Here is a 24,794-nt window from a genome sequence, read left to right on the forward strand (position 1 = left end):
CAACAGAATAAGAACTCGATAGCTTAGCTTCCAAATAACAGGGATTAAAGTGAAAAAAATTCTTCTGACTGAAATTTTTTTTAGGCCAAGTCATATTCCTTTAAATAGTCGAGACCAATAGCGTTTTAAGGGGAGACGTTTTAAACTGCTTTAATATTGCCAGTAGGCGCAATAAGTATATATATATATATATATATATATAAGTACAGTTGTGTTCAAAATAATAGCAGTGTGTTTAAAAAAGTGAGTAAAGCTCAAAATCCTAATAATAGCTTTTATTTAAATACACACAAATGCATTGGGAACACTGCACATTCTATTCAAAATCAAAACATGAAGAAAAATTTATCAAATTTGTTATTACTTTATAGAAAGTGAAGAAAATGGAATATTAGGCTGTTCAAAAAAATAGCAGTGTCTGCATTTTTCTTTACAAAATCAAACATTTACTGTATAAACTGAAAAATGCTTGAAGATTTAGCTTTCTTGTGAATCACTGAACTAATATTTAGTTGTATAACCACGGTTTCTGAGAACTGCTTCGCATCTGTGTTGCATGGAGTCAACCAACTTCTGGCACCTGTGAACAGGTATTCCAGCCCAGGACGATTGCACTACATATCTGCATTTCTTGGTTTTGCCTCAAAAACTCCATTTTTGATGTCACCCCACAAGTTTTCTATTGGATTAAGGTCCGGGGATTGGGCTGGCCACTCCATAACTTTAATCTTATTGGTCTGGAACCAAGATGCTGCTCGCTTACTGGTGTGTTTGGGGTCGTTGTCTTGTTGAAACACCCATTTCAAGGGCATTTCCTCTTGGCATAAAGCAACATGACCTCTTTAAGTATTCTGATGTACTCAAACTGATCCATGATCCGTGGTATACGATAAATAGGCCCAACACCATGGTATGAGAAACATCCCCATATCATGATGCTTGTGCCACCATGCTTCACAGTGTACTGTGGCTTGAATTCAGTGTTTGGGGGTCGTCTGACAAACTGTCTGCGGCCCCTAGACCCAAAAAGATCAATCTTGCTTTCATCAGTCCACAAATTATTGCGCCATTTCTCTTTAGGCCAGTCAATGTGTTCTTTGGCAAATTGTATCCTCTTTGGCACGTCATTTTTTCAACAATTGGACTTTGCGGGGGCTTCTTGCCGATAGCTTGGCTTCACATAGGCGTCTTCTAATCGTTACAGTACTCACGGGTAACTTGAGATCTTCTTTGATCACCCTGGAGCTGATCATTGGCTGAGTATTTGCCATTTTTGCTATACTTCGATCCATTCAAATGGTAGTTTTCCGTTTTTTTCCACGTCTTTCTGGTTTTGGTTGCCATTTTAAAGCATTTGATATCATTTTAGCTGAGCAGCCTCTCATTTTCTGCACTTTTTTTATACATTTTCCCCTCTCCAATCAACTTTTTAATCAAAGTATGCTGTTCTTCTGAACAATGTCTGGAACGGCCCATTTTATTCAGATCTTCAGAAAGAAATGCACTATAACCACCATGTACAGTACAGTACTGCCTCGTTCTTAAAAAAGGGCCACTTATTGACACTAGTTTTTTCACAGAATGATTAACCTCACTAATTGAACTCCACACTGCTATTATTTTGAACACACCTCTTTCAATTAATGATTCAATTATACAGAATTAGCAGCATACATGTCATGACTGTTGGGTCTGTTGTTTTTCTATTATTCTACTACACTTACTAGTAAATTATTTGTCATGTAGAAATATAATTTCTACCAAAAACAGTGATTGATCTGGTTAGTGATGTTGGACTGTTATTATTTTGAACACAACTGTATATATATATATATATATATATATATATATATATATAGGCTATATATATATATATATATATATATATATAGGCAAATTATAACACGTTTAAACTTTCGTTAAGTAAAGGGGAAAAGTACTTGTGTGTGTTAACAAATTTTGTGTAAACGTGTTATAATTTGCCTATATATATATAAAGCTTTATTTCAGACTTTATTTCAGCGTACACTTATGTCACTGCCTGGTAGTTCCTATTGTGCTGGGTTCTCTTACGAGAGGTTCTCTCGTATTGCGTAAGGAACTTACGCTACGGGAAAAGTCATCTTTTCTCGAGATACTGAAGCCAAAAAATTATCCTTAATTTTCATAATTTGTCAACGCAGTGCAGCAGGCAGCACAGCAGAGCTAGAGCGGGCAATACTGCGTGCTCATTGGCTGCCGCGCGGCAACTGCTTAAGCCTACCAGTGAGCCCCGCGTGACGTCACGCCCAATCAGGGTGCGCACGCCCTCGCGCGTCACAACCCGCCAGAAGGGGCGGCGTCAGAGCGTATAAAAACAGGGCTCGGAGGCTTAATTCTCTGATTTCTGTCTCTTCAGCGAAGCTCTTCGCATCGCTGCTCTCTGAGAGAAGCCGTCGCCGTCGAAACCAGCAACGAGCCAGCCTAGGACAGCCTGAGGAAGCCGGACGAATCTTCGCCGCCTTCAGCCTGCCGTGCCAGCTCAGCTATCCGGCGATATATCCTTTCTCATTATGTGTTTTACTGATGTATCTTTACACGAGGCGTTGTTTCAAATGCCTCGCACCACTCCCCGCTCTCTCTCTCCCTCTGTCGAGCCGCGCAACTGCGCCTCTCACAAGGTGTGTTAGAGATGCGGATGATTACGGGGCTCGCTCTCTCCCTCTGTTCGAGCCGCGCAAAACGTGCCGCTCACAAGGGATCGCAGACGCGTACGGTCACGGGGCTAGCTTTCTTTACGTTACAAGAAAGCTACCCCCCTCCCCCCGCCCGCCGTCTCCCGGCGAAAGGAGAAAAGAGTGTTCTAGACCCGCCAAGGCCGGTCTAACCTCCATCTCTAACATATTTCTCAGTCCCCTCCTAGTTCAGGCTACTGGGAATATCTATACTGCAGTAAACGAGCCTGTCACAGTACACGCACACCTGCAAACAGGATAACGCTCTCTGGCTACTCGCCCTCCCCGCACTCTCTCCCTCTGTTCGAGCCGCGCAGACTGCGCCGCTCACAAGGGATTGCAGAAGCTGACAGTCGCGGGGTTAGTTTTCTTTACACTACAAGAAAGCTACTGTCCCCGCGTCCGTCACTCGCCGGTGATAGGAGAAAAGAGAGTGTTCGAGTCTCACCGAGGCTTGGCTACCGCCTTTCTCACATATTTCTCAGTCCCCTCTAAGTTCAGGCGGCTGGAAATATTAATATTGCAGTAAACGAGCCTGTTACAGTACACGCACGCCTGCAAACATGATAACGCTCTCTGGCTACTCGCTCTCCCCGCACTCTCTCCCTCTGTTCGAGCCGCGCGGACTGCGCCGCTCACAAGGGATTGCAGAAGCTGACAGTCGCGGGGTTAGTTTTCTTTACGTTACAAGAAAGCTACTGTCCCCGCGTCCGTCACTCGCCGGTGATAGGAGGAAAGAGAGCGTTCGAGTCCCACCGAGGCTTGGCTTCCGCCTTTCTCACATATTTCTCAGTCCCCTCTAAGTTCAGGCGGCTGGAAATATTAATATTGCAGTAAACGAGCCTGTTACCTTACACGCTCGCCTGCAAAACATGACGACGCTCCGGCTACTCGCCCCGCTTCCCGCGCAAACTGCGCCGTTCTCAGGGATGTCAGAGCGGACGGTCACGAGTAATGCTCAGCACCCCGCGTGCCTCACTCACCGGCGGAATGAGGAGGGAGATGTTTGTAGCCCCGCTGAGGCCGGGCCATTCTCCAATTCCCATACGTTTCTCAGCCCCCTCTGAGTTTAGGCGGCTGAAAATGTTAATGTTGCAGCAACGAGCCTGTTATAATACACGCACGTCTGCACGCTATCGCCGACGAAAAACATGACCCGCACTCTCTTATGCTCGAGCGAACCGATAGCCTATGCACTCTTCCCCTGTGGCTCAGTGGCAGAATAACAGGCTTTCACACTAGAGACCCGTGTTCGATCCCGGCTCTGGCAGCAAAATTTTTTATGCTGTTCGCTGATCCAAGCTCGCGGCCAGCTTCTCACACGCAGAAAGTGTGTGTATTGCAGCAAATGAGTCAGTTATACAACTCGCTCGCCTGCACACAAACGCTGTTCGTACAGCGGCCCAGAAAATCTGGAAAAGAGTGTTAATTCTGGTTATTCGGCTCACGCCGACGGTGTTTGAGTGTAGTAAATATGCCCACGACCCAGTGTTCATTTCTACACACAAGCACAATTCCCCCTGTGTACCCCACAGAGCACACTCACATAAAGCGCGCACTTGCCGCTCGAGTGTTAAGTGTAGGAAAGGTGCCCGCTCACGAGTGCTCACAACCACACGCTGTTCGCTCTGTCTCACACGTTCAGGGTTCAGATATCGCCACTGCCACCGGCCGTGTTTTAATAAAGAGTCCTGTGCCCGCTCCCCTGCGTTCACACTCTGCTATAAACACTCACGCGCGCTCTCTCAGCGCAATCCGGCCGGTCACTGCTATCAGCGAGTCCCCGTCTCGCAGCACTGTCTCAGCGCGCACCGCGCGCCCGCCACTGCAGGTCCCTCGTCCCGCGCTATGCAGCGGGCAGGACTCAGAGGCCATTCGACCCCTAGCTATGAGTGCGAATGCATGGAAAGCTATTCCGGGTGTGTCGACATGGGTGCTGGACACGGTAATACAGGGCCATTCGCTACAGTTCAGTCGTCGGCCTCCGCGCTTTCAAGCCCGGACCGAAACGAAAGTGAACGCAGAAGCAGCCCATCTGCTTCATGCAGAAATAGCGAAGCTGCTACGAAAAAAAAAGCGATAGAGAGAGTTCCTCCTTCTCTGACCGAGGCGGGCTTTTACAGCCGTTATTTCCTCGTGCCCAAGAAGGACGGTGGGCTCAGACCCATATTAGATCTGAGACATTTGAACAGGGCTCTCATGAGACGGCCGTTCAAAATGCTTACGACCAGGCAGATCCTCGCGCTAATTCGCCCGAGGGACTGGTTCATATCTCTCGATCTGAAAGACGCGTATTTTCAAATCCAGATTATACCCCGTCACAGGCCATTCTTGAGATTCGCCTTCGACGGCCAGGTGTATCAATATACCGTCCTTCTGTTCGGCCTGTCCCTAGCACCCCGTACATTTACGAAGTGCATGGATTCAGCTCTCGCTCCCCTGAGAAAACAGGGCATGCGAATTCTGAACTATCTGGACGATTGGCTCATTCTAGCGCAGTCAAAAGAGGAACTCATCTCTCACAAGATAGCGCTTCTCAGTCATCTGGAAAGCCTGGGTCTTTCGGTGAACTGGGCCAAGAGCTCACTTATCCCCAGTCAGTCAATTTCCTTCCTAGGAATAGAACTGGACTCGGTGGTGATGACGGCCAGGCTGTCAGAACAGCGCGCGCGCTGTGTTCGACACCTCGCCGCATCCTTCCAAAAGGGCAGATACCTCCCTCTGAAACGTTTCCAGAAGCTGTTAGGCCATATGGCATCAGCCGCAGCGGTCCTACAGCTGGGTTTACTTCGAATGCGCCCGCTTCAATGCTGGCTGAAATCGAAAATACCCCGCGGAGCGTGGGTTTCGGGCAGCGCTCAAGTCAGCGTGACTCAGGTCTGTGTCTCAGCCCTGCAGCCCTGGCTAGCGCCCGAATGGTACCGACAGGGAGTGACAATGGGAGTCATCTCACACCGCAAAGTGGTCTCGACAGACGCGTCCAACATGGGTTGGGGAGCGCTTTACGGGGGCAGACCAATCTGCGGCCCCTGGTCGGGCCCAGAGCGGAACCTCCATATAAACTGTCTGGAGATGTTAGCGGTCGAGAAGGCTTTGAAGCATTTTCTCCCATACTTGCGGGGACACCACGTGCTAGTTCGCTCAGACAACATGTCAGTGGTGTCCTACGTGAACCGCCAGGGCGGACTCAGATCCAGAGCCCTGCGCGCTCTAACAGAACGCCTTTTGGTCTGGGCTCAGGGCTCGCTGCGCTCGCTGAGAGCCGCGCACGTGCCCGGGCACCTGAACGGCGACCCGGACAAACTGTCCAGGGACAATGTTACCCCAGGGGAATGGGCGTTACACAGCCAGACGGTACAGACGTTGTGGCGCCGCTTCGGCAAAGCGAAATTGGACCTTTTTGCCACAAGCGAGAACGCTCAGTGCAAAAGGTTCTTTTCGAAGAGCAAGGATGCGCTGGCCCAAGTTTGGCCCAGTGTCCCGTTGTACGCTTTCCCCCCGATCTCAATGCTGCCTCAGGTATTAGCAAAGATCAGGGAAACGCGCTGCGCAGTGCTCCTCATAGCCCCGCACTGGGAGAACCAACCCTGGTTCCCGGAGCTGGTGAGCCTGTCAGACACAGCCCCGTGGCCGATTCCGGCGAGGAGAGACCGTCTCTCTCAAGCCCGAGGGTCAATTCTGCATCCCCATCCAGAGCGCTGGTCTCTGCATGCGTGGGTAATCAACGAATATTCGCTGATCTGCCAGAAGGGGTAGTTAACACGACCTCGCAGTCCAGAGCCCCCTCGACGAGGCGGCTCTATGCGTCTAAATGGTCAGTGTTTAACAAATGGTGTGCAGGGAAGAGTTTGAACTCTCAGTCCTGTGGGCAGGGCCGGATTACCCAATGGGCATTATGGGCACGTGCCCAGGGGCCCATGCGCACTTGGGGCCCAAGAAAAGGAAAAAAAATAAAATTTCTAAAGAAAATATATATATATATTTTTTTTACGGAGCTTATTGTATAGGTTCGCAACTTGCGCTAAGTGTCTGTCTTTCTACCAAAAAGACTCACGTTAATGCATTATATCTAGAGTCAGTGGCGTAGACTGTAGGGCGTTGGTATTTGAGATTTTTGACGCGTTGGACCCGGGTTCGAATCTGCCTTTGGCCGAACTTGATCTTCTTCTTTCTCACTTTTGATATGATATGGTTATTATTTATATGCAGCACACAACTATGCAGTTTTTTCAACCTCATAATGTTTATTTTAGGTTTCAGACATTTCAATACATATGAGCAAGCACCGAGTAAAACAATAGCCTACATTTGGATTAAGCGTGAAAGGTTTAATATAGGCATGGCCGTAGCCAGCTATGACGTCACCGAGGTCCGGACTTCGGTCATTTTTTTATATTCAAAAATAAAATTTCAAGCTCTCTGAATGATTAATTAGCCGTTTAAACCGCGTCATATGTGTGTTTGCAATTCATGTCGCTTGGCGCGGGACGCGGGTGCAGCCTCCGTGTTGCCAGATTCACCTATTATACGTCTTTTTGGACTCGTTTTTCCCATTTATTGTGACACTTTAGGACGTTAATAAAGTGGGAAGTTGAATGTTAGGGCTAGTGATATATTAATTTTCTTTTCCAAAACACAAGCTTTGAACTTATTTCTCATTATTATTATTTTTTTGTTTTTTTAAATGTTTTTCGTGGCATTAATAAAAAAGAAGAAGCTTAGACAAACTGTAATTGCTGACAGGAAGATACCAAATTCGGTAAGACAAACGCAGTGATCATGATTATCTGTAAGAAATGTACAACACTATCAAAAACAATAGCATAATACAGATCTGTATCATTATTCTAACGTTATTTGTAACTTGTTACGAAATAAAAAGTCTCTCACCTAAAAAAAAACGTACTTTCCTGTCCCGTCAGTTTCGTTGCGCGTCCTCTTCAATTACACGCGCAGCGCGGCAGAGCGCTTTATGTCACTTTATTATAAATAAAGCGCAAAAGAAACTACAAGCATGATGCAACAACATCGTAGTTGATGTCAATTTGTAAGTCATGAAATTACCAAAAAGTGGCAATAAATTCCGCAACTTACTTCATGTTTGGTATTATTTACATGCAGGTTTATGTTCATTCAATTTTCATTCTATTCATCAGGATCAGTGGTCATGTTCATTAACAGCTCATGTTAGTATTGTGTATTTACCATGGTTACTGTTGTTTCCTTAACCCAAAAATGCCACTTTATTTTCACTGTGTTTTTGCACTATATTTCTAAATGACTGTGGTCTACTCTAACTTATTTGTATTTACAAAAACTATTTTGGAACTGCTATTTAATAGCCTTATACTTTATTCATCTTCAGTAGGCCTATGTGTCATATTCTTATATATATACAGTATATATATACAGTATATATATATATATATATATATATATATATATATACAGTATATATATATATATATATATATATATATATATATATATATATATATATCACTAATTGTTTGGCATACTAAAACACCAGTGATAATGTAATGTAGACTGAAACTCTATATCATAACTAAAAAATAAGTTTGAGCCCCCTTTAATGTCCAGGTACAAGTCAATGTTTTTTCTTTTTGCACAGTTCATGGGTTGAAGCCCATTGAAGCTCTTAATTTTGAGCTCTCAAAGAGCACCAGATTGATGCATTTAACCTTAAAATGTACAAAATTTTCTTACGGGGGAGCATGCCCCCGAACCCCCCTAGAGGGACAGAGGTCCACCCATCATAGTTTTACAAAATCCTATGGGAAAGAACGATCATTTATGAACTTTACTCCAGCATAGTACAACAAAGTTCCTTTTAAGTCAGTAAACTAAAACTCTTAATGCAAAATTAAAATATCCTTGGACAAACTATACATTTGGCCTGCCTAAGGGGGGGCCTACAAGACATTGTGCCCGGGGGCCTCTGAATTCTTAATCCGGCCCTGCCTGTGGGGTTCCACAGGTTCTGAACTTCCTCCAAGAGCTCTTGGACGCGGGCAGGTCCCCCTCCACGCTCAAGGTGTATGTTGCGGCGATTGCTGCGTTCGCCGACTCGGCGCGCGGCCGCGCACTAGGAAGAAACAAACTCATTACCCGTTTCCTGCGAGGCGCCAGGAGGCTGAACCCTCCGCGGCCACCTTCGGTTCTGATATGGGATCTGTCTTTGGTCCTGGAGGCCCTTAAAGCTTTTCCCTTCGAGCCGTTAGACTCTGTGGGTCTCTAATACCTCACTTTCAAAACCGTTTTTCTGCTGGCCCTCGCCTCAGTAAAACGTGTGGGTGACTTGCATGCGCTATCAGTTAGCGCGTCGTGTCTCGAGTTTGGACCTAACGACTCGTTAGTCATTCTCAAACCTAGACATGGCTATGTCCCTAAAGTGTTGGGTACTCCTTTCAGAGCACAGGTTATCTCCCTCTCAGCCCTGCCGCCGGCAGCCAGCGAGGTCGATAATAACCTCCTTTGCCCTGTCAGGGCGTTAAGGCTTTATATTATGCGCTCTGCAGCCTTCAGGCTCTCAGAGCAGCTCTTTGTTTCGTTTGGTGGGCACACCAAGGGTCTCGCCGCCTCGAAACAGACGCTATCCAGATGGATAGTGGACGCTATTGCGACAGCATACGCGTCCAAAGACCTGCAGTGCCCTCTGGGCATACGGGCTCATTCCACCAGAGGCGTTGCCTCATCGTGGGCATGGTCCAGTGGGATTTCCATTTATGACATTTGTACGGCAGCAGGCTGGGCCTCCCCGTCTACATTTGTTAGGTTTTATAACCTGGAAGTTCCCGCCCTGCAGGCTAAACTTCTTGCAGTCTAAAATCATGTTCATGCCCTGCTCTTCGCAGGCTGGATATTAGATTTGACTCTTCTGGTCGAGCCGCACTTTCAGGGAAAGCTTTTATATACAGACCGGCTGCGCCGCTCTGTTTCTCCCTACGGGTGCTTATGTACATGTGTTGGCCCGCATTGCTGGCCACCTCTCTCCCCACTCTTCACTCCCCGGGTCCCCTCCCCCTGGAGTTGTGTGTGGATGCATGGCGCGCACGGCGTTGACAAAGGGTTCCCGTAGCGTAAGTTCCTTACGCAATACGAGAGAACCTCTCGTAAGAGAACGATACTCGGTTACTCACGTAACATCGGTTCTCTCTAGAGAGGGAACGAGTATTGCGTTCCCTGCCGTGCTTGCGCCTCGAGCTCATGTTGCTTCATTCGACAGAAACCAGAGAATTAAGCCTCCGAGCCCTGTTTTTATACTCTCTGACGCCGCCCCTTCTGGCGGGTTGTGACGCGCGAGGGCGCGCGCACCCTGATTGGGCGTGACGTCACGCGGGGCTCACTGGTAGGCTTAAGCAGTTGCCGCGCGGCAGCCAATGAGCACGCAGTATTGCCCGCTCTAGCTCTGCTGTGCTGCCTGCTGCACTGCGTTGACAAATTATGAAAATTAAGGATAATTTTTTGGCTTCAGTATCTCGAGAAAAGATGACTTTTCCCGTAGCGTAAGTTCCTTACGCAATACTCGTTCCCTCTCTAGAGAGAACCGAGGTTACGTGAGTAACCGAGTATCGTTTTCTTAAGTAACGTTAGTCATGATTCGCCTCTCATAACATGCTCTAAACACGCACGCAGAGTGGAATAGGAGGAGAGGCGGCGCGGGGAGCAAGGATCACAGCGCAAATTTTAACTATATCGATATATGCGATATGGTTTAATTCCATATCGCATTTCAAAAATATATCGATATATCGCCCTACCTGCATTATAAGTGTGTCTATGGTAACTGAAATATCTACCTCAGCGCTCAGCTGTAGCCTGACATGCACTCTCCGTGAGCTGTAATTGAAAACCCGGAGTGGACCATAAGCGGAGTGATTACAGAATGCTTAGAGTGGAGAGAGGAACGTGCTTTTGCTCCACTCCAGGCTTTGATCACATCCCCCTCAGCAGGGTGAATACACTTCGTCTTTCCTTAATTTAAGACCTATTCAAACTAAAATGAAGACATTTATTACACTATTTGAGAAATTAAAGCCTATTTACGGCCTTAAAATTATGAAAAGTGAATTTAAGACATTAAGGACAGACTGGAACCCTGCAATTGACGGAAATCCGTCATAGACTTGCTGCAATTAACGGAAATCCGTCGTAGCGACGGAGAACTTTAATCCCTGAAATAAAGATGGCTGACACTGCTTGTACATTCTGTGAGTGAGATCCCACCCTCTATGGGTGGGTTGAAAACATGCGGAACAGCTCCTCCTACTGGCTGTAGTCTTTAGCCTCTGGCCAAAAAATCCTCCGATGACGCAAAATGACGATTTCCAGACAACAAATACATAAATCTCTCATATCAGGGGGATATGAGGGGGGAAAGCATGGTAATTCGAAAATACTACAGGTTTTCTACTGATACAAAGCTTAATGCTAAATCCTGAAGTATCCCTTTAAGTGTAGAGCGCAACTTATGCAAGTAATGCGACGTACTGCTGATATTTACGCTACGCCATGACGCACTACGCTTCTGACGTCATATATTTCATTAGTTGCACATTAGGGGCAAGTAGACTGTGTATGTTCGTTTGTCCGGAAGGTTGGATGCACATTTTTGAGCTTCAACCTGTGAGTTGCAATCCACTGCCATTATAATACTTGGAAGAGCCAGGATATTTTTTAATATAACTCCGATTGTATTCATCTGAAAGAAGAAAGTCATCCACCTAGGATGGCTTGAGGGTGAGTAAATCATGGGATAATTTTCATTTTAAAGTGAACTACTCCTTTAATATAGAAATGTTTTTAAAATGTTCATGTATTGTCTGTTCTATACCCTGAGGAAGGCTCTCAAGCCGTAACACATCAGTATTTTTTTTTATGAATAATCTAAGTTCTCTTCAACACAAGTGTTGCTGGATTTCTCTTAGCTTCTATACTGTTGTCCACAACAAACTACAAAGAACATTAAACACAGGAAGACGCGTTAACTTTTTAGCTAAATATGTAAGCTAACATAGAAAACTATTTGGATTGCAACAGTAAATTAAAACTGTAAAATTGTTAAAATGTTTATCTTGCTGTAGGCTAATTGTTCTTTATGCTGCAATGGACTACTTGTCTTAGCTAATCTACAAGAAAAATAATTTTACATCAAATCAGTATGTCATATCCCTGTATTTGCTAAACAGCCATATGAGCAGGATACTCATGTGTTTTCCTTACAGTCTAAAAATAACTCTGCATTGGCTATATCAGTATCTAACTTTCTCAGGTAGCCATTAAGGGGGTACATCAGTCTTATTTTTTGGGCAATATTAGGTCTTGCTCCTCATTCTATAACTAAAAACATGTAAACTAAAATAAGAATATATAACTAAGAATAGATATCATCTAATAAGTAGGGGTGTGATGAGATCTCGAGAGGTGAAAAGCTGTCTCGCGATATCAGCATGACGGAGTTGAGTTTGTAGCAAAACCTTTTACAGTGCGTGCATTATATTGTTTTGTCTTTTACAGCATATTATAATTCATACTCAGAAAGTAGAACTGAAGATTAGTTCAAACATTTCAAAATGCACCTGCATTGTTTTGCATTTTGTGACTTTCAGTCAAATAAAAAACAATTTTAAATTTCATTTCTTTCATCATTGAAGATTTCTTTAAAAATAGCGTTAAAATATTGTCTCATCTCGTTCTGGTGAATGCAATATCATTTATCATCTCGTCTCATGAGCTAAGTGCATTGTCACACCCCTAATACTAAGGAATTTCTAGTATTGTTTTATATTAACCTTTTCTCATGAAGGCAGAAATAGAATGATCAAACACGGGTTTTGGGATGTAGGAGTAGTTAGCCATTGGATTGTCTTTCATGACTTGGAAGGATGTCAACTGCACAATCCTTTCTATGACATCCTCCGAAACAGACAGGTCCAGATAGTGCATGACTCTCTTAATCTCCCTAAGAGGATTCTTGGTGAGAGGAAAAGAGAAAAACATAGATACAAGAGAGTCAATAAAAAAAAATAAAAAAAAGGGATATAAAATAAAAGATAAATCAGATTTTAGCAAAATGACAGGACTTGAAAGGATATGCTGGACTAAAACTATACCTCCTTCATGTCCTCATAGAGCATGTAGAGAATATTCTTTTCCTTGCATTCCTTCCAGTAACCTTTGACATGGTCATACCAAGAGCCCCAACCTACTGTAAAAACATTAGAGTACAGAGTAACCAAAGATTCTAGATTATATTACATTCTACATGATTGTAAAGGGATAGTTCACCACAAAAATGGAACACTGTCAGTTGAAATGGTTGAAACATTTGTCAAAATATTTTCTTTATTGTTGTTTGCAGAAAACAAAAAGTCACAGGTATGGAAAAAAATGAAGAGGATTGGATGATGACAGGATATTAATTTTTGGGTGAATTATTTATTTAAATAAATAGTTTTGTCTCACATTGCCCCCTCATGAACTTGTGAATGTATCCATCCCAAGGTCCTGGCTCTGGCTGGGTAAGATTCATACGATCAAAGTGGAAGTAGCTTACAAGGTTATCCTTAGCATTTCGAGCCATATAGATGACCTGGGGAAAAGCAGGCAGGATTTGTGGTACTCTGTGGTCAGAGGTAGATCAAGGGGTTTTCACATTATATTGCTGAGTGCCTATTGCAGTACACTCTAGAGACAGGTCATTTTGTTATCTTTTGCTTTGGATAGGAAGAATGAAACTAGACCCAAATTTGACCTTGTATTTGAAATGATCAAAAGTATACTTTATTATTCTAATTACATTATTACCTTGCATTTATTTTCCCAGAATCCTTTAGGCACTAGTTGAATGGGCAAGTGAGTTTTGATTACTCTCGGTGGTTTCATCTGTCTAAGTAAGTCAAGCCCTATATGAAGCATAAAAGATAAATATGTTCAAGACATGAGTGGTGTAGACACAGGTGCACTGACACATTCGTCATATAACAAAAACCTTGTGATAAGTATAGATGAAGCATGCACAGAAATGTGTACCTGATGGTATAGGTGGAGGAGCGCAAATTTCCAGAAATGGAATACGGACAGCTGTCGGCGCTCTCTTGCACACCTCAGCATCTCCATTGTGCAGCAGAAGATCCACTATCTCTTGAGTCCAGGTTGTGCCTCAACACAGAGACAAACATTAGACAAGTTGTTCTCAACCAGGGAGCTGGAGCTCACAAGGGGGCCTCAGCAAATTTCTGTGGGCCACAAGATGACTGTAATAATATGCAGACTCAGAGAGCACGACGGGAGAACAGTTATACACAAGTTAATTGATGCAGCAGAGGGAGTCAAAACAGACAGGTATCAGAATCAAACAGAGCACTGAGCGATGATGATATGGAGGCTGAAAGTAACAGTCTTTTCTTGAATATAGCTGAGTGGGGAATGAACGAAGGGAATGGATGGTATGCACACACCTCAGTTGCCGCTGGTAGGAGAGAATCCACAGAGACGGGAAGTGCACGGAGATGAAGGAGGGAGACGATAGAGTGGAGGATTGTGCAACGCTGGAGTAGAAATTGGAATCTTCTTAGATAAATCGTCCACAGTTAAGTAGAGCATAGAGCGTTACCCCTGATTTCCACCAACTGCGGAACGGCTGCGGATCCGCTCCGGAACGGCGGCGGAGTCAATAGGTTTCCATTAAAGTCAATGTGTGTATTTTCACTGACTGCGGAACGGCTGCGTTCCAACTCCGGCGATCCGCAGCCCTCCGGAGCAGATACGCAGAGCTTCTATTTTTGCCGGATGCCGGAGAGCTCCGCAGCAATTCAGCACTTATATCGTGCGATCATATGTGAATTCACGAGATCTCGTGGGTCCTCGTGACTTCAGCTGTTAGTTATGGCCTCAGCCGTTCCGCAACAAATCCGGACCTGGTGGGTATTGAAGGACAGCGGAGCACGGAGCCGACACGCAGCGGAGCCGATCCGCAGCCGTTCCGCAGTTGGTGGAAATCCGGGGTCAGTCTTGTATCCGCTTGGGAGAACAGACAATGAATGTGACTGAGGTTTGTGTTTAAGTAGTCCATGGCTGATGAGTGACAGGTGCAGGTGATTAGTACTCAGGTGGCAGTGATCGTTGTGAGGGAGTGACGGTGGAACCTGGTGTATCCATGACAGTACCCCCCCACCCCTCTCCACGGCCCGCTCAAGAGGGCCGAGGACCTTGACAATGAGGCGGCCGGCCTCAGAAGGGGGGGCTGGACGATCTGGATGTGAGGTATGAGGAAAGAGGTGAGTAGATTGGGATCTAGAATGTCTTCTATATGTACCCAGGAACGTTCTTCTGGTCCATAGTAGGAAAAAAATGCTATGGAAGTCAATGGGTGCCATCAACTGTGTGGTTACCAACATTCTTTAAAATAGCTTCTTTTGTGTTCAACAGAAGAAAGAAACTAATACAGGTTTGAAACAACATGAGAATGAGTAAATGATGACAAATTTTCATTTTTGGGTGAATCCCTTTAAGGGATCCCTTTAAGTGATCAAACATAACTGTAACAAATTTCAAGTTCAGGGAAGAAGGAGGCAAACATTAAACATAAATTTAGTTAACATAAACAACAAAATCGATTTTCTTTAAGCCCTGAGTTTGCAAGTTAGGGGTATATCAGTGAGAAACATGGTGGAAAACGTACTCGGTTACTATCGTAACCTTGGTTCCCTGATAGTTAGGGAACGAGTATTGTGTAACTATAGTGGGGGAATGTCCTTTTCCTCAAAATTCTGAAGCCTAAAATGTAAAACGCATTTTGCAGCTGCACAGCTAGCACAGTGAGTGTCTGGCTCATTCATTGGCTGTGCTGTGGCAACTGCACACCCAATGGCGCGGGCGCCTCTGACATGTGCACCAATGAGCTAGCATCACTTTACATTACATGTCAGAGCCCGCCAAGGGGGCGTGGCCCGAGCCAATATTAGCCCCCGAAACAGCCATTATAGCAGGTTACATCGACTGAAGCGACATACTGCCATGTTACTCAGTGTGGCTGGCTACGCAATACTCGTTCCCTAACTCTCAGGGAACCGAGGTTAAGACAGTAACCGAGTACGTTCCCTTTGAGAATGGTCACTTCATATCACGCAGCTATACGCAGTGGGGACGCCATGTAAAACACTGCACTAAGTAACTGGTTGCTACTGCGGATTGAGAACTCTGAGCCCACAGAAACAAGCCAGAACCCAATATATATTGAAAAAGACCGGACACCGTCGGGCCTGATAATATATATATATATATATATATATGTAATGCCCATACATCCATACTCAACCTAATACACCAGTAAGACCGGACACTGTCGGGTCTTTTATGTATAAGGGATATCACAACCGGCCAGAGGCGGGTTTTATAATGAAATGAATGTGTGCTTATGACATTGACATAACATGTAGATAAAACCAGACACCTGTCAGGTCTAAATCATACAGAAAGGACCTTTGCCTGCAGGGAAGGTACCTCCATATTATAGAATTTCATAAATGTAGAAGGCGAGGACCAGCCAGCCGCCGCACAAATATCCTGAAAAGGAAACCCATAAGACCAAGCCCAAGACGAGGCCATACCTCTAGTCGAATGAGCTCTAGAATCAATAGGGCAAGCCTGACCCACTGAGGTATATGCCAAAGAAATGGCATCTACTATCCATCTGGATAGCCTTTGCTTCGTGACAGGGTTAGATCCTTGGATCGACCACCAAAGCAGACAAAGAGCTGTTCTGAATGTCTTAAACGACGCAGAACGCTCCAGATATATTCTCATTGCTCTGACAGGACAGAGTAGATTAGCCTCCCCAACCTCCGTGGAAGGGGGAAGAGCTAACAATGTGATAACCTGTGCTCTAAACGGCGTTGAAAGCACTTTAGGCACATAACCGTGTCTGGGTTTGAGGATGACCTTCGAGTCACCGACACCAAACTCCAAAGAGGAGGGGCTCACAGAGAGCGCCTGCAGATCTCCCACTCGCTTGATAGATGCCAGTGCCAGCAGGAGAGCAGTCTACAGCGAGAGTAGTTTGAGATCAACCAACTGGAGCGGTTCAAATGGTGGACCCTTCAGGGCCCGAAGGACCGTGGAGAGGTCCCATGATGGCACAGACGGAGATCTGGAGGGGTTAATCCTCCTGGCTCCCTTCAGAAACCGTACTACCAAGTCATTTCTTCCTAACGATTGGCCAGCCACCGGAGCATGATAAGCTGCAATGGCTGCCACATATACTTTGAGCGTGGACGGGGTCCTGTCCGCGTCCAGCAGCTCCTGTAGGAAGGAGAGCACCACTGGTACCTCGCATGACATGGGTTCAAAGTGTTTGTCCAAGCACCAGCTGGAGAACACTGACCACTTCAAAGCATACAGGCGCCTAGTAGAAGGGGCCCTGGCCTCAGTGATTGTGTTTAGGACCTTGTCCTAAAGAGGCGTGCGCAGTGCAGCGGGCCTGTTTTCTACAGTAAACAATTCTCCAGCCGCCTGAGCTAACAGGGAGCATGCGACTCGCAGCTCCCTGTTAGCTCAGGCAGCTGGAGAATGTGTGTCGAGTCGTTTCATTTTATTTTATTTATTTATTTATTATTTCAGTGGAGCGTGTCTCATGACGGGCTCGGACTGATTCGTGATGACTCATATCTTGCTCTATAGAGCTGTTGTTGGAGCAGTGACTGTGATCTGTGGTGGCGCACGCTTCGTAGCGGGCACAATGACTGCAGTGATAGTGTGCAGTATGAGTGGCGCGCGCTTGTACATGGCCTAATGACTGATTTGAGAACGTTCCCAGCCACCTGTGAGCAGGGGCTGTGGGGGAACATTTATTTCTCACTCTGCTTGAGCTGCTGTGAGAACAGCGATAGTTTGCAGTGGTGCACGGTTTACAGCGAGCCCCTAGACTGCAGCTACAGCTCTGTTAGAATCGTTATTTAACATAGAGACAGAGCGCAACATGTCATAATCTGAAGACCACGCCCACCGGGGGGGAAAACAATCCAACCATCTCTGTTGACTTTGCATTGCGAGAGGCTGCCTCCTTGTCATTTATGACTTATAACAAAAGACAGAAAAATGCCTAAAAGCTGCTGTGTGACAAGGTGTACAGCAAACAAGCTAAAAAAAACAGAAATAAGTTTTTATAATCTGTCGACCCCAAAAAACGAGCGTTTAAGGACACAAAAGTGAGTACAGGCTGGAACGAATGGGTAAATTGGGATCCTGACACTCAGTATGCACTAAAAAATGCAGTAAACATTTTGTCACTGGTAAGTCAAATATCCATATGTCAGTTTTATATATTATTTTGGTAAGCTAAGCTATACTGTCGCCGATTATGTTCCCTGCTCCAGTGGACGTAGTTCTCAGAGTAATATGACACCTTGCGCTCTGTTTCAATTGCCTGTATCCACTTTTGTGTCCTTAAATGCTTGTTTTTTGGGGTTGACAGATTATAAAAACTTATTTCTGTTTTTTTTAGCTTGTTTGCTGTACACCTTGTCACATAGCAACTTTTTGACATTGTTTTGTTTTTTGTTATAAGTCAGAAATGACAAGGAGGCAGCCTCTCGCAATGCAAAGTCAATGGAGACGGTTGGATTGTTCCCCCCCCCCCCCGGTGTGGGTGTGGCCTAAATACGCTCTGGCTCTATGACTAGCTGGCCATGCTTCGTCCAATTGCACTCATGCTGGGTTGAGATGGGGGGCGGGATCAAACGTTGAGCCCGACCAACCCTTTTTTCGTACATTGCCAAAGAGAGTGAGTCAGGCAGGGAGCTTGTTTGCTTTGGTGAAAAGATTCAGCGGAGCTGAGATTCGAACTCGGGTCTCTGACATGAAAGTCTTAGAATCTACCACTGAGCCACTGAGGCTTGTTCTTGCAGTGAGAGAGAACAGTTTCAGCGTGGTTGATTCCAGGCATGAAAACCACGCTGTTGTGTCTGATCACGGAGAAGGTTCTGCATGATGAACAGAACGGAAGGGAGCGGTAACTCTCTTGTGTTGTAAAGAGAGATAGCCGCGTGCACATCTGACTGCGCGCTTCTTCCGTCGCTGCTCAATGAGGGAAGGAAGCGGGCAAGTGCATGAGAGAGAACATTTTCAGAGAAAACACGCTTCTGTGTGACGTGCAAAACGGAGGGCTCTCTTGTGTCATAAAGAGAGCTAGCCGCGCGAACATCTACCCGCGCGCTTCTTCCATCGAGGCTCGACGAGGGAAGAAATGGGGGGAGGGCGAGAGGCGGTTTGCCGTCCCAAAGGAGAGCTAGCCGCGAGAGCATATGTAAATAAGCCGATCCGCCAAATGAGACGAGGTCCCAGGGGCCCAGGTCTGCCTGAGTGAAGAGGACCGGCGAATGAGACTGAGATGGGGAGAATGAGACACGCGGGGACTTGGCCGGCGTGAGCTCGCTCACCTCCATTCTTTTGGGCTGTGGCGCTTCTTTTTCCTCCGGGAAAAGGAAGAGCAGGAGAAGCGGCATCGCCATCTTGCAGAGAGCTAGCCACATGCGCAGTCATAGAACAGGCATACTCTCGCAGAGAGAGCAGTCTCAGCTTCAGCATGGGGGGTTCCCTGGCATGGGAAGCACTTCGTGTGTCCGTCGGCCTCGTGCAGATGGCATCCGCACGTGGTGCATGTAGAGCGAGGCGTTTGTAACAACGCTCACGCTCCTTAAGCTGTGTGAACGCGGCGGACGAACACACAGTAGCAATTAGCAAAAATAATGCAAAGGATACAGCGTAGTCCGCTGTAGAACTGCGCGCTCTATGCTTGATTCGACGGTGAAGACTCAGAGACGTAAAGTGTGTCGCTGAAGGAGATGAATCTGTTATAATGGCTGTTTCGGGGGCTAATATAGGCTCGGACCACGCCCCCTTGGCGGGCTCTGACGTGTAATGGCGTGATGCTGGCTCATTGGTGCACACGTTAGAGGCGCCCGCGCCATTGGATGTGCAGTTACCACAGCACAGCCAATGAGTGAGCCAGACACTCACTGTGCTAGCTGTGCAGCTGCAAAATGTGTTTTACATTTTAGGCTTCAGAATTTTGAGGAAAAGGAGTTTCCCCCACTGCGTATAGCTACGCAATACGAAGTGACCATTCTCAAAGGGAACCACAATAGTTATAGGTATTTAAAACAAAATAAGCTAATTGCTTATTGCAAACGAGACACAGTGGGAGTGGTGTCAAGCCTCGGAGGGGCATTTATTAAAGTAAATAAACATAAAATGTCCAAAAATAAAATAGGGAAATAAAGTGTTAAAACAAAATGTCCTCATCGTTCCAGGGAATCGTGAAAGATGGGATGGGTCCAGGTAAGTGGGCGGTGTCCGGCGGTCGCGCGCGCTTCTCTCCCTCTTCGGCGGCGGCTTGAGCATAGCTGCTTGTCCTCTGTAGGCCCCTACAACTGAGGGGAATAGCGGCCCGGAATCCTCCTGTCAGAGGCGTCACGTATGATTCTCCATTCCGGACCGCGGGTCTGGCGACTCATGCTGCCAATTCTCCTCTTAAGCGCCCCTCCTCTCCAATCACATTCACACCCACTCCAGTCGGGAACCTGGCGAAGGGTGGCGAGTTAAGGGACGGGGTGCCGCTGATGACAAGGGAGAGGCAGCCGTTCCGTTACAATATATAGCTGCTCTGAAACAAACAGTGATGTCATCGTCCAGGTCAGTTCAGTTCTCATATAATGGTGTCAATGCAGGCAGATCAATAATATTGTTGAATATTAAGTGTAAGTGTATTGTAATTACTACAGTAAGTATCAGAGGTGGGAGTAAGTCACACATGTGCAAGTCACAAGTAAGTCTCAAGTCTTAACCTTCAAGTCTCAAGCAAGTCCAAGTCAATTTTGTGAAAAGCAAGTCAAGTCAAGTCAAGTCACTGCTTTATGTCAAGCAAGTCAAGTCAAGTCGTAGCTTGGGTCACAAGTCACGGCAAGTCATACAAACGTTTGATGATTTCACAGAATTTATATATTAAAATAAGTTAAAACTACATAAGTTGTGGACTATGGTTTTATTTGCAACATTTTTTTAAATATGCATTTACACATACAGCTGAGTGGTTAAAAATCTAAAAAAGAAATAAAATTTCAAACTAGATAGCCTAAAATGTAAATGTAACTGAAATTAGGCCAACATTAAAGCATGAAAAATAAATATGCCTTAAACATTGCAGTAGACCATTAAAAGATATTAAACAATTCACAATTCAAGTATAATGGTTCCTATGCCACCAAATGGCATTCTTCAAACTGGCATCCCCTTTATGGAACATGAACACATCCTTAACAACAAGTTAGATCTTTCCTTTTTAACAAAATAATAACAAGAAAAAAACAGTAATAATTGAATTGACACAAAACTTAAACCTGTCAATCAGGTGGGTTGACTATTGTACATTATTAATCTGTGTGAGTGAGTGATTTATTAATATTTGTGAATATGTGTGTGCATGTGTATGAGTGAAAGGTGTATTGTTTGCATGTCCATGGTTGTGTTTGACTTTCTGTGTGTGTGTGTGTGTGTGTGTGTGTGTGTGTGTGTGAGTGTGTGTGTGTGTGTGAGTGTGTGTGTGTGTGTGTGTGTGAGTGTGTGTGTGTGTGTGAGTGTGTGTGTGTGTGTGTGTGTGTGTGTGTGTGTGTGAAAGAGAGAGAGAGAGAGAGAGAGAGAGAGAGAGAGAGAGGTGATTTGATTGAGTGTGATTGATTCATTAATATTTGTGAGTGAATGTGTGTGCGTGTGTATGAGTGAAGACTGTATTATTTGTTTGCATGTGTGCATGGTTGTGCTTGCAAGTTTGAATTTTTGTGTTGTTTATTTGTGTATGCATGGTTTGGTTCGATAGTCTGTATGTTTTTTTTTCTTTGTGTGTAGGTGTCTTTTTACAATCTTTTATGTGCATCCCCCAAAACTATCCAATTATTAGACACTGTACACATGCTATTATGCTATTAAAGGACAACTCCAGCGCAAAATGAACCTGGGGTGTAATAACACATGGGAACAGAGTCGACCGTTCTCTGGGATTTGTTCTCATGATAATCGAATGTAAAGAGTTTTATCTCTAAAAACTGATTAGCTTATAACGCTAGTATATGGGGCATAGAGTAAGTAAAAAGAAATCGCTAGTTAATACCACTAACAAGGCTCAAAATAGCCCCACACTAACACGGTAGCATAATGAGGGTGCTTGTTAGTGGTATTAACGAACGATTTCTTTTTACTTACTCTATGCCCTATATACTAGCGTTATAAGCTAATCAGTTTTTAGAGATACAACTCTTTACATTCGATTATCATGAAAACAAATCCCAGAGAACGGTAGACTCTGTACCAATGTGTTATTAATTATTATTAAATTACAGTTAATTTTTTTTTATATTTCTTTTAACATTCAAGTCAACCCTGGGATAGCAGACTATATTGGTAGCATATAACTAGACAGTACAAAGGGATGTATGCAGGCAAGAAAAACTGGAATATGGCATATTTTAACATATTTTAACACGATTTTAATTTTCAAGAAATGTTTTGTTTTTCGCTGTGCTTTTGTATGTAAGGGATTATTCAGATCATAAAAAAAATCATTAATCCAAGGCATTCGAATATTATTAGAAATATATAGAAAGCCTTTATTTCATCATGGCTTTAATATTTTAAAATCAGGTGACAAGTAGCTACTTGCACACCTATGCGTTGCGGCTAATGCCTTCGTCAGGGTGTGTGACCTTAAGCCCCTTTCACACAGAGATTCCGGAATATACACGGATAAAGTGACCCGAGATTTGACTCGGGTTAGTTTGATTTAGGTTCATTCACACTGCCAGTGATTTTCCGGAATAAGAGAGTCCGTTTACACACAACCCGTAAAAATCCCGTAAAGACACATGACATCGATGTGACTTTATTGTCTCAGCAGCGTCTTAAGTTTGCTTATGAGCTGCGATTTCTCTCTCGAGAAACCATTGTGCATCTTTTTTCCTCTCTGATTCGATCATAAACTTGCGCATTACATACCGTTTCACAGCTGGCGAACGATCCCGCGCTTCAGCGTCATCACTACGACACGCGGCTTTTGTTCACACAGCGGGCGTTCCTGCTGCGTCACGTGATTGTTGCGTGCGTTCAAATACAGATATTTATTTTTAAAAAGACAAGTTATTTCGAGTCATTTACCTCAAGTCCGAGTCAAGTCTCAAGTCATGAATATCAAGTCAAAGTCAAGTCAAGTCTTTTATTAATATTTGTCAAGCAAGTCTCAAGTCCTAAAATTTGCGACTTAAGTCTGACTCGAGTCAAGTCATTGACTCGAGTCCCCCATCTCTGGTAAGTATACAGTATATACATACTTTCACAGGTGGTTGCAAGAAGGCAGAAGAGGATAAAGATTCACTTCCAACAAAAAGTTTTAATGACGAAGATACAATGAATAAACAAACGGCTGGGCAACACACACTAAAGCAATGTAGACCGAACAGAGAATGAATGTGAGGGACCAACTTATATAGCAAACACAAACGAGGATGAGTAATAGAACACAAATAACACAAATGAACTAATAATGAGGAGCAGGAAAACTGAACAAAGGAGCACATGATTAGAATGAAAACAAACTAAAAGTCCATCATAATGAAACTAAACTGAACATTATGGTGACATATATAGCACCTTAAATTTGCAACTGTTTGATATAACCATTTTTGTACGCTGTATCAGGGGTTTTCCTGCACTGAAAATATTTTGGCCATCACCAAAATGAATCTTTGTCCCCCCAAAGATTAATTTGATAATTTATTGAGATGATACCAACTGTTCTGCAGTACCGCTACCCGCTTATAGCTAGCTGCTTTAAAATGCACCCATGAGTCATGGTGAGTATAGCGCTCTGTGAAGAGCATCAAAGGTGTCTATTTACAATGTGTTGTTGCAGTTTTGAGCTTTGTGTCCAATCACAGACATATCTGTTGAGCGTGTGAACACAATGGCCAATCAGATGTGCTTAAGTTTAGTCAGAATCTACTCAACACTGCTCAAAAGGACAGAGTTTTTGTTCAGCATGAGCATAGCCGCGGGAAATGTTTTTATCAGGGGGGTGCTGGGGACGGTGCTTGACATTGCGGTGCGGTGCTGTGTTTTGATTTTAAACAAAATCCTAATACATCTCTAACAACACTTACAGATCACCATACAAATAAACAAGGACAGAGTTATGTGAGAACGTTCAGAACTCATGATTAAATAAATGTTAAAAACAACACTGCACATTTCACTACATGGTGGCAGCACACAAATCTGCATCTTACCTTATGATACTCGAATGTAGTTTGCCGCTCAGAAGTTAGAGCCGGTTCAAACGGAAAGCAAAAACGTTCAAAGCTAAAATGCAAGACGCAGGCAGTGGAATGGGGAAAAAACGTAAGGTCTTCTAAACTTCTGTAGAAGTTGTACTTATTTTAACTTGAGCACCGCATTTTTAGAATGCTGTGTCATCCGTGAGGTGCTGCAAAAACACGAGCACAATGGTTAAACATGTCCGTCTAGCCCGTTTACACAGGAAAACAATGGAAAAGTAGCGAAGTGGAATGGAAAAACACGTTCTGTGTGAACTGCCCCAAATGCCAATGAATGCTTTAATCACGACCTCTATATTTAGTTTTTCTGCGTGAACATGCGTTAGTGTCGAATACGCTCTGAGACATGCTGATCCCAGAGCTGGTTGGAGCTGCTCTTCAGGAGACATTGGGCGTACCGCTCTTTCCCGCAGAGGAGGGCAGGTTGGAGAATCATTTGTTGAGTTTTTTTTGTTTTTTTTCGCTCCCAAGAGGGCATGCGGTTGACAGTGAACGACACTATGCCTTGCCACTTTCAGTCCCCTCTTTAATCGCCAGTAGTAGGAGTCTGTGATTCAAGGATGCGGCGCCTTCTCACGCGTCTCCTGCCATTCCCTCACGGGAACCGTGGAGCCAGGTAAGTCTTGCATCACACACACAGACCCCACTCAGACCCTCAAGAGAGCAGAAAAATGGAGCTCAG

At 44.7% G+C, this 24,794-nt stretch overlaps 1 protein-coding gene across 1 annotated transcript in view; it reads right to left on the reverse strand.

Moving 5' to 3' along the window:
- The window catches only part of sult1st6 (sulfotransferase family 1, cytosolic sulfotransferase 6), a 59,656-nt gene that overhangs the window by 14,551 nt on the left and 20,311 nt on the right, over nt 1-24,794 (reverse strand). Inside the window, exons 2-6 of the mRNA XM_079851083.1 lie at nt 13,767-13,895; nt 13,542-13,639; nt 13,200-13,326; nt 12,848-12,942; nt 12,527-12,707 (exon numbers count right to left, since the gene is read on the reverse strand). Coding sequence (XP_079707209.1) covers nt 12,527-12,707; nt 12,848-12,942; nt 13,200-13,326; nt 13,542-13,639; nt 13,767-13,895 — 630 coding nt within the window. The remainder of the gene's footprint in view (nt 1-12,526; nt 12,708-12,847; nt 12,943-13,199; nt 13,327-13,541; nt 13,640-13,766; nt 13,896-24,794) is intronic.

This window comes from Squalius cephalus, assembly GCF_949319135.1.
Source record: "Squalius cephalus genome assembly, chromosome: 19".
Lineage (NCBI taxonomy): Eukaryota > Metazoa > Chordata > Actinopteri > Cypriniformes > Leuciscidae > Squalius > Squalius cephalus.